The sequence below is a fragment of the Mesocricetus auratus genome, unplaced genomic scaffold (assembly GCF_017639785.1).
Source record: "Mesocricetus auratus isolate SY011 unplaced genomic scaffold, BCM_Maur_2.0 Super-Scaffold_100007, whole genome shotgun sequence".
NCBI classification, from domain to species: Eukaryota; Metazoa; Chordata; class Mammalia; order Rodentia; family Cricetidae; genus Mesocricetus; species Mesocricetus auratus.
Window position 1 is genome coordinate 75,355,459 of NW_024429191.1, and position 14,939 is coordinate 75,370,397.

The window sequence follows — 14,939 nt, forward strand, 5'->3', positions numbered from 1 at the left end:
GAAAGGTGGCGCAGAGCTTCGAGAGAGAAGTAACAGCCATTGGTGTGTGTGTGTGTGTGTGTGTGTGTGTGTGTGTGTGTGTGTGTGTGAGTGAGTGAGTGTGTGTGTACCTGGAGCTTTCGCAATTGCTGAAGCTGGCCTCGAAGGTCGCTAGCGCTGTTCTGTAGACCACGCAAGTGCAGCTGCATCTGCAGGCGGCTGACGGCAGTGGGCTGTCCTGCAGGGGTGCTGCTGGCCGACGGTGGGGGAAGGCCTGACACTGGAGTAGCCCCGCTGCTCCGACTACCTGATCCACAGGCTGCTGGGAGGGACCAGAAGGAGGAGCCATAAGGAAAGCAGAACAAAAAGTGAGGGAGGGAAGGAGCCATCCTCCCCACTCGTGGTCCCACACCCAGCCAGAGAGGCACGGCTGTCTACGCTAAGTGGCGGCAAGTCCTAGCAGGAGAAAAGTGCCTGGGCTCTGTAAGATGACTACTCGTTTATCTATGGAAAGCCCCGTGATGCCGCTACTAGTAGAGCTACTAGTCCGGTTTAAGGATTAGAAAACGAATCCTAAGACTCAGAGAGGAAGAGAAGGGTCACTCACGTGCTGAGGGGGTGGCTGCTCCATTGGAGCCTTCAATCTTCTCACTGTGGTGGGAAGAGAATGGTCATAGGAGCTTGGGCTGGCCTCAGACCATCAAAGCTGAATGGGACCTTTAAATGTCACCCCAGCTCCCTGGTCTCAGGACAGAGTCACAGAAAAGTAGACACAGGCAGAACCGAGTGCAGAACTTCCAATTTAACTCACTGTCCTCATCGCTGCCCCAAGACCAAGCCCTGATAGCAGTGTTGGGAGGGGGGTTCTCACCTCGGGGTCTCAGGCTCTGAACCTCGAAGTAGGGCACTCTGCACCAGCCCGGTGAGGCTGGCAATCTGCTTCTCCATGGCCTCCATGCGCTCCCTGGGGAGGAGGGTGGCTCTGAGCAGGCGCTCTTGTGAGCTTGTGGTCCCCCCTACCCACCCCACTGCCCACTCCTAAGACTAGCAGCCAGAAGACAGACAGACAGACAGCTAGTCTTCCGTTGGCTGTCACACAGACCCGGGACACAAAGCTAAGGATCAGACTCCCAGCTCTCCGCCGCCTCTCTCGCCACTGCCCCCACAGGGCACTCTGATGCAGGAGCATTGCTGAGAGTTTGAGTAGCCTGGGCTACATAGCAAGACCCTGTTTCAAGAACACAAAGCATAAACACAAAAAGCCCAACTCCCCCGATCCCGAGCCTGCTCCAGTGGATTTCAGCTGAGCCCCGTGCTGGACAGTTCTCACAGTCAGGGCACTAAACGGGCTGAGTCAGCACTCCATTTTCCCTCCGGGTAAACCGAGGCTTGGGGAATAGACACAAACTCGGGTCTCTACACTCATCACTCATCCATCCAGTGTCCTCCCTGTCACATCGAAGGCACTCCGGCCACCCCCTGTGACCTAGGTGCAGAGAGAACCTGCCACTTTCAGTGTTTCCTTCTTCTATGTCCCCTCACCTGGTCTCTGTGTCCTTGGCTGGCACTGGCGGCCCGAACCCTACTAGGGAGCGCTCCCCAGGTCCAGGGAAGAGCTCAGAAGGTGGTGCTCCGGCCGTCGAGGCGCTCCCGGTGCTGCGGGCCTTGCCTCCGGGACTCTCTGCAAAGACCGACGAGGAGCCCGAGTCTTTGCGGAAGGACTGGCGCACTGGCGAGCCACGACTGGGCGGCCCCGAGTAGGGGCTGTGCGGGGGCGGGGGTCCCCCAGAGGGCGCCGACACGTCGGCCAGTTTCTGCGGGGACGAAGGCGGCAGGCGGAAGCCGTAACCATCGCCGTAGAGCGGGCCACCGGCGCCTGCCTTGTACAGCGAGTCCTCCAGGTCGGACTGCAGAGCGGCGGCCGAGTAGGTGCTGAGTGAGCGCACTGAGCCCCGCTTGTACAGGCCGCCTGCGCCTGGGTATGCGAACGGGTCACCCGCAGCGGCGGCCAAGCTCAGGCGGCCCTCGTGCAGAAGCCCGTAGGGATCGGCGTAGAGGCCCTCGCCCTTCACCAGCACCATGCCGCCCGCCTTGCTCGCCAGGTCCTCGTCCGGCTTCACGTCGCGCCGCTCCAGTATGGCGCTGGGGCTGGGACTCACGCCCTGGCTGGACGGGGCGCCTCCCAGCCGCTCAGCCGCGTGGTGCACGGGACTGCCAGCGTAAGAGGGCGGGCGGCCCCCAGCGTAGGAGAGGCGTGAGCGCGAGGGCGAGCCCGACGGCAGTCCCGACGGCAGCCCCGACGGCAGCCCCGACGGCAGCCCCGATGGAAGCCCTGGAGGTGGTGAGCTAGATGCTAGGTGTGATGCGGGCGACAGGTTGTTGAGGCGCCGCGTGGGCGACGATTCCCGTGACGCATACACCATCTCTCTCTGCGCAGAAAACAGCCCCCAAAGCTCATGGAGCTGGTCACAAAGGGGACTTCTTTCCCCTTGTTTGAGTCAGCAACTCACCCCCTCCCCAACCAGGTTTAGGAAGTTCCCCTCCCTCACCCCATCTCCTACTTTATCCTGGGCCCCTTGCCCATCAGTACTCCCAGCATGGGGGTAAACAGGCAGATGGAAAGACATCAGAAAGGCCTACGCTTGGTGGGGACCGGGAAGGAGAAGAGAAAAGGGAGTGGCTGGGAGAGAGGCCTTACAGTGTCTAAAGCCCTTTAGAGAACTCTTGGTAGACAGGGGGGAAGGTAGCCGGTGAGAGGTGGCGCCTCCATAACCTCACAACTAATGAGGACTAAGTTCCCAACTCCAAAGCCGTCCTAGTTGTGCCCAGACCACCTGCCCAATCTCACCAGTGCCCTGGGGACTCTCAGACATACCCGGAGGTCCCCGTTGGTGAGGTGTGAGCCAGGAAAAGCAGCATAAAGTGGCTCCTTCCTATAGATCTTGATAATACTGCGGTCCTGAATATCCCTGTCACGTAGAGAGGGGCAGAGGGTCACCATGTGCTCCCCCTAGCGGCGCACAATGAGGACAGGGGGCAACAGCTACTTCAACACAAGATGGCCCTGACACCAAATCCTTTCCCCCTTTCCTACCCTCTATTTTCAGTGACTCCTGGTGTCTTGGGACGCCTGCCACCAGCAAGCAAGCACAAGTGTGCAACACACACACACACACGGAGGGAGAGAAGGAGGTGGTCTTTCATAACTTCCTGATAGTGGGAACCCACAGGACTGGATGATTTAGCAGAGAGGGCGGGGCGCTAGGGCTTCGGGAGGGGAGGCAAAGGGTGAAGGCAGCCTGCATAAAGATCTAGGGAGGGCCCTCCAGTACTCTGCAGAGAAGCGTGGGGGAGTCTACCCAACCCCTGGGGCCACGCCCACCGGACGTCCTCCAGCTCGTAGAAGATGTTCCGCGCTTCGTCTTTGATGAGGATGGCGGTGTTGGGCGACTTAAGCATGCCCATGGTGAGCTTCTGCGGGAACATGTGCGCGATGAGTGCGTGCAGCGTGTCCAGGCTGCTGACCTCATGTGTGATGTGTACGCGTCGCGTCTCCTCCCCGAACTGCAGGAACAGAACCCCTGCGAAGGAGACGCAGCCCACACGGTCACTACCTCTATCAGTCCGCCTCGCGCCAGAGGAGTGCGGTGAGGCCTCGGGAGCGGCATCAGTCCCACAGCGGCAAGGTCTGAGGCCAGAGGCTGGCCCCGAGTGCAAGTGCACCCACGCGCTCCTCATGCTGCCGATTTGCGACCCGCCTCTCCAAGCACCCACCGAACCCCAGGCAGCTGGAGTGTGGACGGGGTAATGGGGTTGGGGACTGGAGCTGATGGGGCAGAAATGGAAGGAAAGTTGGAGAGGCCGGCGAGAACGCCGGGAGAAGAAAATGGGAAAAGCCTAGTAGAAAGAGAAAAGGGTTGGACAGAGAAGAGGCTGAAAGAGCGGAAGGGCCAGCAGGGTTTGCTAAGGTCTAGCAGAGGAGAAAGAGCGCCGAGGACAGCAAGGATTTCGAGGAGGTGGCCGCTGCTAGAGGAGGGAGTGGCAGGATATGGAGTAGCGTGGGGCGGGAGAAGCTGGAGGGAGGAGCTGTGGCAGGACCCGAAGACGAGCTGGCTGGGCAGTACCTGGTGAGCGCAGCTTGGTCTGGCTGGCAGAGCGGGAGAGAGGCAAGCTCTGTCGGAAGCGGTTCATCCTGCTGAAGCCCAGGGGCAGCTCCGCCTCGGACATGGTCTCCAGCGACTCAGCCGAGGCGTAGGACAGCTTGGCTGCCTGGTCTGCCAGTCCTGGCTGGGTTCCCTGAGTATGGCGCGAGCTGCGGGTCTGCAGGGGTAGGGCAGGGCGAGAGGCACCAAGCATGAGCCCTCACCCCATCCCTTGCTCTGCCACTGCCTCCATCTAGGCCACAGAGCTCCAGCCAACCAGACACACACACACACATTCAGAGGAGGGTCTCCTGGGTTCCAGACTCGCTGGGAAGCTGTAGAAAAGATCCCCCAACTCTCGAAGGCCTTGACTTCCCTGGGGCCCCCTCAGGTAGGCAGTGGGCAAAAGACTCACGCACCCTGGGAAACCATACAAGAAACCATCTGAGTTGGACCCTTGGGCACGCCTGCTATTTTAAGCTTCCAACGAACAACAACACAAATTTGTCACCGAGGTGAGCAGCAGAATTGTTGAGCAAATTGGAGCATTAGTTCCAGACATTAATTAAGCGGCTGGTGTGTGAGCGGCGGATTTATTCTTCATGAAGTTCAGGGGGGTTGGGGGAGCACGGAGAGTGGAGAAACAAAGAAAAATAGGGACCCCAGGCTTTCAGCACTGAGAGGTGTCCATGCCCAGAGTTCTTGACTTAGAGGATTTGTAACAGGGGAGAGTCTCCCAAACCCTTGAAACAACTGAAACACAATTTAAACTGAACACTCAATGTTCATGCAAAGCCAGGTGTGACACACACACGTGTACTGTGCAGGCTCCGCCCCTCCCTGTCACACAGCCTGATTGGCCTCCCCTAGTCCTTCCCTAAAGTTATGGCTGAGAGTGATCTACAGCTGAGGTGCGGAAGGGTGTCAGTGAATCACTAGGTTCAATTCCCAGTGCCCTTCCCCGAAATAAAGGCTCAGCGGAAAGGATGCCTGACCCCTGGCTCCTGGAAGGTGGTGTCTCTCCTTGTCTCAATTGTCTTTCTAGATTTTACTTTTTCACCCAGGGCTGCAACAACCTCTGCCTTTCTGCCCTAGTTCCCACACTAAACCCAGCTACTATATAGACACCCAGTGGGTTAAAATGTTACTATTTTTTTTTAAGACGGAGTCTCACTACATAGCCCTGGCTACCTGGAACTGGCTAAGTTGACCAGGCTGGCCTTGAACTCACAGAGAAATCCACCTGCCTCTGTCTCCCAAGTGCTGGAATTAAAGGCATTCTCAAACATGCTCAGCTCTCATTTAAATTATTTAAAGGAGGCAGATAATGAATCAAATCTACACCATTGTGTGGTATGTGCATTTTACATTCAAATATAAGCTTACTACTGTGAAAAATTATACATGTTGTCCAACTGTACTTAATAGTCTTATTTCTTCCTTTTTAAATAGTCTTATTTTCTTTCTTTGTAATAGTCTCCTTTCTTTCTTTTTAATAGTCTTATTTCTTTCTTTCTAATAGTCTTATTTTCACAGGCAGGCATGCTGGTGCATGCCTATAATTCCAGCACAGATAAGGCTGAGACAGGAGGATAGCCATGAGTTTGAGGCTATACTGGGTTATGCTGTGAGACCTAGTTTGAAAACAAACACAAATAAACTTATTTTTAACACTTAAGTCATACAAATCATTGAAACCATCAACATTGCAATCTTGGGGGCTGAGAGATCTTTCTTTCTTTCGTTCTTTTTTTCTTCCTTTTTTTCTCCTGGTTTTTCCAAGATGGAGTTTCTCTGTGTATGTAATACTGGCTGTCCTGGAACTCGCTCTGTAGACCAGACTGGTCTTTAACTCAGAGATTCGCCTGCCTCTGCCTCCCAAGTTCTGGGACTAAATGTGTGCATCACCACTGCCAGGTTTGAGAGAGCTTTCTTTCTTTCTTTTATTCCTTTATGAAACTGAATTTTGAACAATTTGAATATATCAATTATACAATTAAAAAGACAATAGCAAAGGCATCTCTCCTTTTTTGTCTTGTGTTTTTGAGACGGCATCTCACTGTGCAGCCATGACTGGCCTACCAAGTGCTTGATATATAGGCCAGGCTGGCCTCAAACTTGTGTCCATCCTCCTGTTTCTGCCTCCTGAGTGTAGAATTACAGGCCAGCACCACCCCTCCTAACAAACTTCTCTAAAAAAAATAATTTATTCTCCTGTTCAGTCCCTTCTTCCCCCAAATCCTGATTATCCCCTAATTAATCTCTGTCTTCCTATTAAAGCCAGTTTAATGTTCCATCCAATTAGCAATCTCAGAAAGGGAGAGCCTCTCCCAACAAGCAGTGTGCCCAGCTGTCCTCAAAGTGGCCTTGAGAACTTGGGGACATGGAAAAATCAGACTTAGAGGTCACCAAGGGGCTTCCAGCCTCAAACACAATACCTTGAGCAGCAGGGAGGAATATGGGTCTCAGAGGGAAGGAGGTAGTGTATGAACTGGGCCTGCTTGGGAGATCTCGAGTACAGACTTTGGAGCCTAGGCTTCAGGTCGAGGCTGACCAATGGTGACAGAGCCCCTCCCCACTTCATCCTCAGAGAAGCCAATGGGCAACCTATGCAGGAGTGATGGAGTCTGAACCAAGCTTGTGGGCATGGGGTTGCCAGGCAACTGAAAGGTCAGTGGTCTGGTCGTCAGGCTGGGGTCAATGAGAGGCTACAGAATGAAGCAGCTGGCAGAGATGAAGACTAGGGATGGCCTCTGGGTCGGAGTGGGGGCACAGAGATGAAGACTAGGGATGGCCTCTGGGTCGGAGTGGGGGCACAGAGATGAAGACTAGGGATGGCCTCTGGGTCGGAGTGGGGGCACAGCCGAGAGGTCAGGAAGAGGATGGAGTGAACATGACGAGGGCAGGGTCCTAGGGATGGCTGGCCACAAAAATAGGAACTCTAGGGGGGAAAAGATAGCCACATCCCTTCCTCTGCCTGCTCCTGCCTCCAGCCTAGCCCCATGGGCACCTTTCCATTCTTTCTACCTTTATAGAAAACCCTTGGCCGGGGTGGTGGTGGTGACACACACCTTTAATCCCAGTACAGAGGCAGCAGATCTCTGAGTTCCAGGCCAGCCTGGTCTACAGAGTGAGTTCCAGGACAGCCAGAGCTACACGGAGAAACCTTGGGAGTGAAGGGTGCCAAGGAGAAGGAAAGTGCTTCTTTCTGCTCCCTGGCCTCCATCAAAGCAGAGAAAATGAAACATCTAGAAGTCACTAACAGGCATGTCTAACTTTTGACATGTGTCTACCAAATTCACAGTTGAGAACTGAACAAAAGTTACCAAAAAATCACACAATAAACCTTATAAAGTTTTAAATAAACCCATGATTTTGTCTTTGACCCAACTGACAGCCACATATGCGCTGCTGGTCATGGGTTAGATGTGCTGGCTAAGGGAGGCTGCAAGAAAGGAAACAGGAATTGAAACAGATCTTGAATACAGGATGGGGCTGCCAAGGGAGGCAGTGAGTTCCACCAAGCTGAGACCTTGCCTGAGGCCAGGCAGAAGGAGCCAGGGCTAAAACAGTCAAACCAAGATCTGGGCTCCCAACAGCTCTCTACAGGTTTGGGCAGAAGCACATGGGAGTTTCACAAACTCTCTTTCCAGGACCCATGGTCCCTTAATCTGAATCTCTGTGAGTGGAAGCCTGGGACTGGAGACTTCCTATGAAAGCCTAAGGTGACTGTAGCATTCAGAGGTTGGAATCAGGTCAGCATTCATGACTCTAACACTGATTAAGTCAGCTACCAGGGAAAGCTTGCTAACAGCACAAACTACCTTGGAAATACATTTTTTCATCTTTTCGATCTTTCAACAACTCTGAGTCAGCCCTGATGGCACATGCCTGTAATCCAGCAATTTAGGAGGCTGAGGCAGGAGGGTCAAAAATTCAAGGCCTGCCTGAGCTACAGAGGTAGCCTGGACAACTTAGTGACATACTGTCTCGAATTAAAAGGCATGAAAGGGTTGGAGTGCTGGATATGGTGGCATACACCTTTATACCTAACACTCCAGAGGCAGAGCTCTTTGTGAGTTTAAGGTCAGCCTAGTCTACAGAGCCTATTCCAGACCACATAGGGAGACTCTGTCTCAAAAGCAAGCAAAACAAACAAAATCAATATCACCCTTGAGTTTCATGCTCAAGGGCTGAGTTTAATCCCCACAAGGCAAGTGGGGGACCCCTCTATGATAGAGACACTGTTTGCTCTCCAAAGGAAAAAACAAGGCCCAGAGAACTATAAGTTACTGCTGGGTCACTGAGAATTCACCACCAGGCCATCAGACACAAGCATTAACCCTCTCATTTCTCCTGCCTCTTCCAGAGAGGCGAGTTGACAGGATCCCATGGTACTCTGATTCAAAGACTTCTTAAGAAAAAAAAGTTCGCACACAGGAGACCCAGTGAGTCTGGGTGATAGACAGCCTGCTACCCTTTCATAATGTCTGAGGTTCCAGGGAACACAGATCTACACAATAAGCCAAGGTGTGGGGGCCCAGGAAGATGGAGGGTGTGCCTAAGGGTGCTCCCCGAGGAGCACCATGGTATCCTGGGAATGGGGAGAAAACATTTCAGTTCTCAGTAATGCAAACTGCTTGGAGGAAGTAGGAAGGCATCCATTCCCCAGGCCTGGTTCCCAAGGTGAACAAATTTAAGGGTACAGGGCAAGTGTGCTGCCTTATCCTAACATGGTGGAGATTGAGAAAGGCAGCCATGAAACCTTCCTTTGAAGGACAATGTGAGTATAGGGTCCAGGGCCCACAGAGAACTCATGCATTCAGGTCCCTGCCTCTGTCAGCCAAGTCTCTAGACTGAGAAGTGTCAGGAGCCCTTCTCATTCTAAAACACCCCTAGCAGGATGGGAGAGCTGGGGGCTTGAGCATCTCTAGGCCAAACCTCCAGCAGAGGTGACAGAATGCCCACTCTGGATCCACCAGGCCCTGGCAGACAAACCCAGACTCTCCCCCAAGCAGCAGCCATAGCCAGCAGCCCCAGGCCCACCGCCACAAAGGAGGGGGCCCCTGCAGACGCACACCCCAGTGCAAAGCATGTGCAAGGCAGAGGTGGGGAAGGGAGGGCAGGACATGCAGTTGTCACAGAGGCAGAAGCATCTCGCACTGACCTTGAAACTCCAGTAGTTTGGTTGCTGATGGGAATAAGAGAAGAGATGGTTATGAGAGGGCTGCCAGGAGGGGACAGGGACAAGACTCTTAGTATGAAACCCTGGGTCACAGGTCTCCACCCTCTGGGGGACAGACAGTAGGCAAGGCCTGTGCCTCTCAATTCTCTCCTGAGGCTAGAACATTCTTGGTTCACCAAGGATGGGCAGGTTCCAGGTCTACTGGTGGGGGAGCAGGAGAGGATGGTTCAGATGTTTTAAGTGTCTTTCTAGGCAAAACAATTGACCTCGGAGAGAGCTACAGCTAATGAAAAGCACAGATGACTATGAGACTGTCAAAGGCTTGAGGGGTGGGCAGTGGTGGATCTGGGCTGTGGGATCAGAGAGAGGTTGGGAAAATGTCCCAGAAAAGACAGCATTCCAGCTTGGTTTGGAAAGTGAAGAGCTGGAGACAGCAGCAAGGTGTGCTGAGCAGAACTATATAAGGCTTAAGTAGGTACCCTGGAGCGGGCAGAGGACTGGGAAGAAGCAGATGGAGGTGAGGGGTCAAAGGCAGAGGCTAGATACTGGCCAGTCTTCAATGGAGTTACAACTACAGATCAAAGTACAGAAAACACAGGGATGAAATCAAGAAAAGGGAACGGGACCCCAGCAGGACTAAGGGCAGGGAGTAGATGGTGGTGGCTGGGACCAAGGCCAGGGTAGGCAGGCCTGTGTGCCAGGATGTGCAAGGATTGTGGGGAAAAGTGGACCATTGCCAGTAACCTCTGGCAGTGGGCAGTGGATGGGAGCTCGGGCAGCCCTTGGAGCTACAGAGACAGTGGAGAAGAATTGTAAGGGGGCCGTAGGCTTCTCCTCACTCACAGTAACCCAGGGTCGCCCTGCCCTCCCTAGAGACCAGAAGGTCTTCCAGATGGTTAGCAACAAGGAAAGGACAGCCCTAAGGGCGGGCTGGTTCTTGGCAAAGCTGAGAGTACCCTGCTGACCAGTGCCAGCCTCAGCAGGAGGACAGAGGCAGCAGATGGCTTGGCCCTAGGGTGCCTGGCACAAGCAGACAAGATTCCCCAGGCCTCAGAGCCAACGGTAGAGGAGAGGGACTTTGAGGGTTCCTGCTGGGAGAACACCATGCTGTGGCGCCCTGTGCCCCCTGGATGAGTTGGGGGCAGGGGAGAACTGGGAGGGGCTGAGGATGGCTACTGCTAGGTACAGACTTTAGACTGACAACTCTTTAGGTGGGGATGATGCCAACCTGGATCTGGAATAAGATTTATTTGTCACCACCCTACACACATACCTGATCCACAATCCCTATCTCCCCCAAATAACTGGGTCCAAAAGATGAAAAATAGCCACACTGCAAGCAGCAAAGGCTGTACGGACACAGGGTACCCCTGAAGTGGGAAGGGGTGCCCTCAGATATCACAGGAAGGGACAAAGCTTAGACTTGAGCTACAGCTTCTGTGACCTTGGATAGAAGGGGAAGCATGGAGAATGGGACTCATCGGAGACATCAGAGCCAGGCTGAGGACTTGGAGAGGTTTGTGCTGAAAGTCATGTCTGCAGACCAGGAATGATGGACGGCTCTGCAGAGAAAGCCCCACACTCCCTTCCCATCTGACAGTGGGCACAGGAGCCATCCACAACTCCCTGCAACATGCACACTGTTCCTGCAGTGAGCTGGCAGACTCAAGACACATCCTTGGGTAGACAAGGATGTCACAAACATGTCCAGAACAACAAGCACACCCACCCACCAAGGTGTACAGCACTAAGGGAAGCCATGAGAAATAGTCCTGGGAACACAGCCACTCAGAGACATCCACACAGACCCAAATGTACTCCCAAGGACCCTAGTTAGCACTATGCCCAGTCAAAGACACAGAAGGTAGTAAGGCCAGTCACACCCCCCTCAACATAACACAGAGCCATAGAGGCATGGACACCCATTCACACACACAAATACTAGCTATAGAAATATACACAAAATAGTACACAAGGGTCAGCAAGACAGCTCAATGGGTAAAGGTGCTTACTGCCAAGCTTGATGATCTGAGTTTGATGCCTGGAGTCCACATGATGGATTAAGAACCAAGTCTCTCACGCTGTCCTCTGACTTCATGCACATATACCATGGCAAGTGTATGCCCTGCCCCATTCACGCATACTAAATAAATATATGTTTTTAAAATCAGAGCAATGTATGAACTACAGAGACTCAGATAAAATGTCCTTTCTCTGTTCCCCTCTACTAGCTAGTTCAGGACATTTGTAGCACCTTTAAGCCAGTATCCAGTGGCTATGATGGCACCATCATTGTGTGTCAGGGAGTTAATTTCCTGAACCGAGAGTCATAAAAGTAGTCCCATCTCTAAGCCTGTATACACCCACCAGGCAGTACCTGGAAGGCTTGGGTCACAACAAGCCCAAGGGACATAACAGGGTGGTGGTATCAGTGTCTAGGAGAGAAGCTAATTTTGTGTTTGGGGGACTTGGCTGGACTGATGACACCATCCCCCAGCCCTATAACTTGCAGCTCTGAGTGTCAGAGCATTCTCAAACAAGTGCCACCTCCTTCCTTGGTCTCTCTTCAAATAGGGAAAAGGGTCCTCTCAGCTGGTCCAGCAGGAACCAGGTCTCCCAGCAACTCTATCCTGGGAGGCGAAAATTGCAGTGGGGAGAAGCCCCTGGGAGATGGGCCTTCATCCACCTTCCGGATGTTAACCCATGGGACCATCCCTGATGATAGAAAGCAGAGGCTCCTCCTCTGTTGTGCAAGAGGGACACCTTTGGTCCCTACCCTGATGTCCTTCCTAGTTGTAGATTTTTCAGTCTGTGCCAAGCTTAGTACCTGGTATGTAGCAATGCCCTTAACAAATCTGCATTAATGAATAAATGCCATTCAAATAAACCAGGCAAGGATAGCAGGGAGGGGGTAGTTCTAAATACTAGGCCTGGCCCCACTCCCTCCAACTCCTAGCCCCCAGTGTTCTGAGACTAAAAATGACACAGGTCTAAAAAACCCTAAGCTGAGCGTGGTGGTGCACGCCTTTAATCCCAGCACAGAGGCAGGTGGATCTCTGGGAGTTCGAGGCCAACCTGGTCTACCTGGAGAGTTCCAAGGCCAGAGCTACAGAATAGAGAGACTCTGTCTCAAAAATAAGCAGATAGATAGGTAGGTAGGTAGATAGATAGATAGATAGATAGATAGATAGATAGATAGATAGACAGACAGACAGATAGATAGATAGATACATAAAGCAAGGACAGGGGTCCCTCTTCTTTTTACTCAACAAAAACCTCACCAAAGCCAAAACAAACATCTCTACGTTCAGGGACATCAGCCTTCCCAGAACTCAGGCACTGGGAAAGTAGAGCAGGGCAGGAGAGAGACAAGCAGGACCCGCTGCTGCTGGTGAAGGCTTGCCGGAGCTGAGGCACAAACAAGAGTCAACCATCCCTGAGGAACAACCTTTCAGTCATGGGGGAGGGGACATCCCCCAGGGAGACCAAGAAGTAAGCTAACTCCCCCAGAGTGGAGGAAACAGCTTTTTCCCTCTAGGGCTGAAGAGTTAACCCGTCACTCCTCACCTCTCCAGTATTTAGTCTTGGGTTCTCTTCCCCTACAGATGGCCCTCCTCCACCCACTCCATCCCTGGAGGGGAGGTACGGATCCCCATCAGGACCTTACCACAGCTCCTTCCCCTTCCCCTGGGCAGACATCTAGGTGTAGGCTAGATGTCCACACGACCCCTCCTTGACCTCAGGTCTCTAAGGAGCTTCCTCCTGAGAGGAAAGCCACCCACGAGCCAGCCGCACCCCCTTCCTTAATCACCAGATTGGCGCACACACCCACCTCCCAACTCCTGTAAATCCAAGTCCACGGAAAGGCCAGCTACCAGTCTAGGGCTACGCCACGGGCCTGGGTGGCCGCCAGCCTGCAACTGCCACGCCGCGAACGGCCCTCCCCTAAGGGTTTGCAGCGACAGCAGCGGCTCGGAGCCCTGCGGAGGCTGAGTGTGCGAGGAGGGGGTGCGTAGCGGGAGCCGCACGGCGCCCTGGGCCGGGGTGCACCCAGGGAAGGTCATGACTTTCCGAGGTTGGGGGAGGGGGCGCCTGCCGCATTTGGGGGCGGGGGCCAATCCACGTGGAAGGCACCTGCTGCGGTGGGTTAAGGGAGGGGGCGTTTCTCCGAGACCGGGAACCCGCTGCAGCCGCACGCCCGCACCCCTAGCCCAATCCTCCGAACCGTGGATCTGGACTCGGTTCCCGCCCCCCGCCGAACCTCACGCGGCTACCGAGTCCTCACAGTCGCTCGCCCTTACCTGCGGCCACAGGTGCACGCGCAGAGCCTGGTCCCGCGTCGGGCGGGGGAGGGAGAACCGCCTGCTACTCCCACCCGCGCAGGTTCTCCCCTCCCCCGGCCGCCTCCGCAGCCGCCGCCAGTGCCCTTTGCTGCAGTGCGAGAGCCGCCGCCGCCGAGCGGGCCCGGGCCCCGGTCGCCCCGGTAACCGCGACTCCACCTGGCGCCGCGCGTTGCGCTGCCGTGCGCATCCCCTCTCGGCCCCCTCCCGCGGCGCGGCCCCGCCGGCGCAGCCCCGCCGAAGAGCAAAGGAGGCTGGTGGCTACGTCGCCGCGGTCACCCGATACGCCGGCCCGCCGCCCGGGACTCGGGTTGCAGCAGAAAGGAGGGAGGTTAGACAGCCTAGTAGAAGCGCGAGGGGGAGGGGCTGTGGCTCGGTTTAACCTCTGGTCCCTTCCCAGGATCCTCTTCACTGTACCCATCCCCAAAGGTCTTAGTTGCTCCCACCTTCTCGGCCCTTAGCCTCCTCTTGGCAGCGCCCTTTTGCCCCTTTAATCCTTCCAAGACTTAATCTCCGACTTTGTCGGGGAGGCCTAGGATTGCCTAAATTTCCTTGTTGATGTCTGATCTTGCGGTGCTGTGTGTGGTTCTGGTCCTTTGCTGGGTGTCTCTGCCTTAGCTTTACAAAATTGAACCTCAGACTTATCCCTGCTGGGGAAGAATGTGATAAGATGTATCAAGACATGACAAGGTGCTGTGCTTCTTAAACTCTGGGACAAAGGCCCCCACAAACTCCTTCTTCCATCAGAGCAGAATTCCAGACATGCAGAAAGACCTTAACTCCACCACGGAGCACAACTCAGCCCATTCCTGCCCTTCACCCCAGCCCTATCCCTGCCCCACACTCCATCTAAGGGACCTGAGGCACCAAGGACCCGGCTGTCCATCCTGGGCCTGTCTTCGTCCATTGGCCCAGCCCTCTGCCTGTCTGCGGTCTCCACCACACTCGTGGCCACTCAGAACAATGCTCTCCCACCTGTCATCCAGCCTTAAGGACGGGCACACACCCTGCTCCCTTGTTCCCCAAACTCAGCCAAAATAGGGCTGAGAGCTGGAAATTCAGCCCCTCCACGCCCCGAGAATGATGCCCAGTGTGCCAGGCTGTTACTAGACAAGTTCCTCTCATCCCAAGTGCCCCCAGCTCTCGAGGTTCCTTGTGTCCTTTCATTTTATTTTCCTTGGGAAAGTGAAGCTCTGGCATACTCCAGTGCGTGAAGAACCGGACCTCTTCCATCCAATAACCTGGCAGCTGCTGCCCTTCTCCTACCTACGACCGTAGCCAGCAAGTCCTAAA

At 54.4% G+C, this 14,939-nt stretch overlaps 1 protein-coding gene across 1 annotated transcript in view; it reads right to left on the reverse strand.

Moving 5' to 3' along the window:
- Srcin1 (SRC kinase signaling inhibitor 1) overlaps nucleotides 1-14,939 on the reverse strand; it is a 63,661-nt gene that overhangs the window by 24,415 nt on the left and 24,307 nt on the right. The window contains 8 exon segments of the mRNA XM_021230559.2: nucleotides 111-301; nucleotides 587-630; nucleotides 851-943; nucleotides 1,522-2,408; nucleotides 2,855-2,948; nucleotides 3,362-3,560; nucleotides 4,104-4,299; nucleotides 9,289-9,312. Coding sequence (XP_021086218.1) covers nucleotides 111-301; nucleotides 587-630; nucleotides 851-943; nucleotides 1,522-2,408; nucleotides 2,855-2,948; nucleotides 3,362-3,560; nucleotides 4,104-4,299; nucleotides 9,289-9,312 — 1,728 coding nt within the window.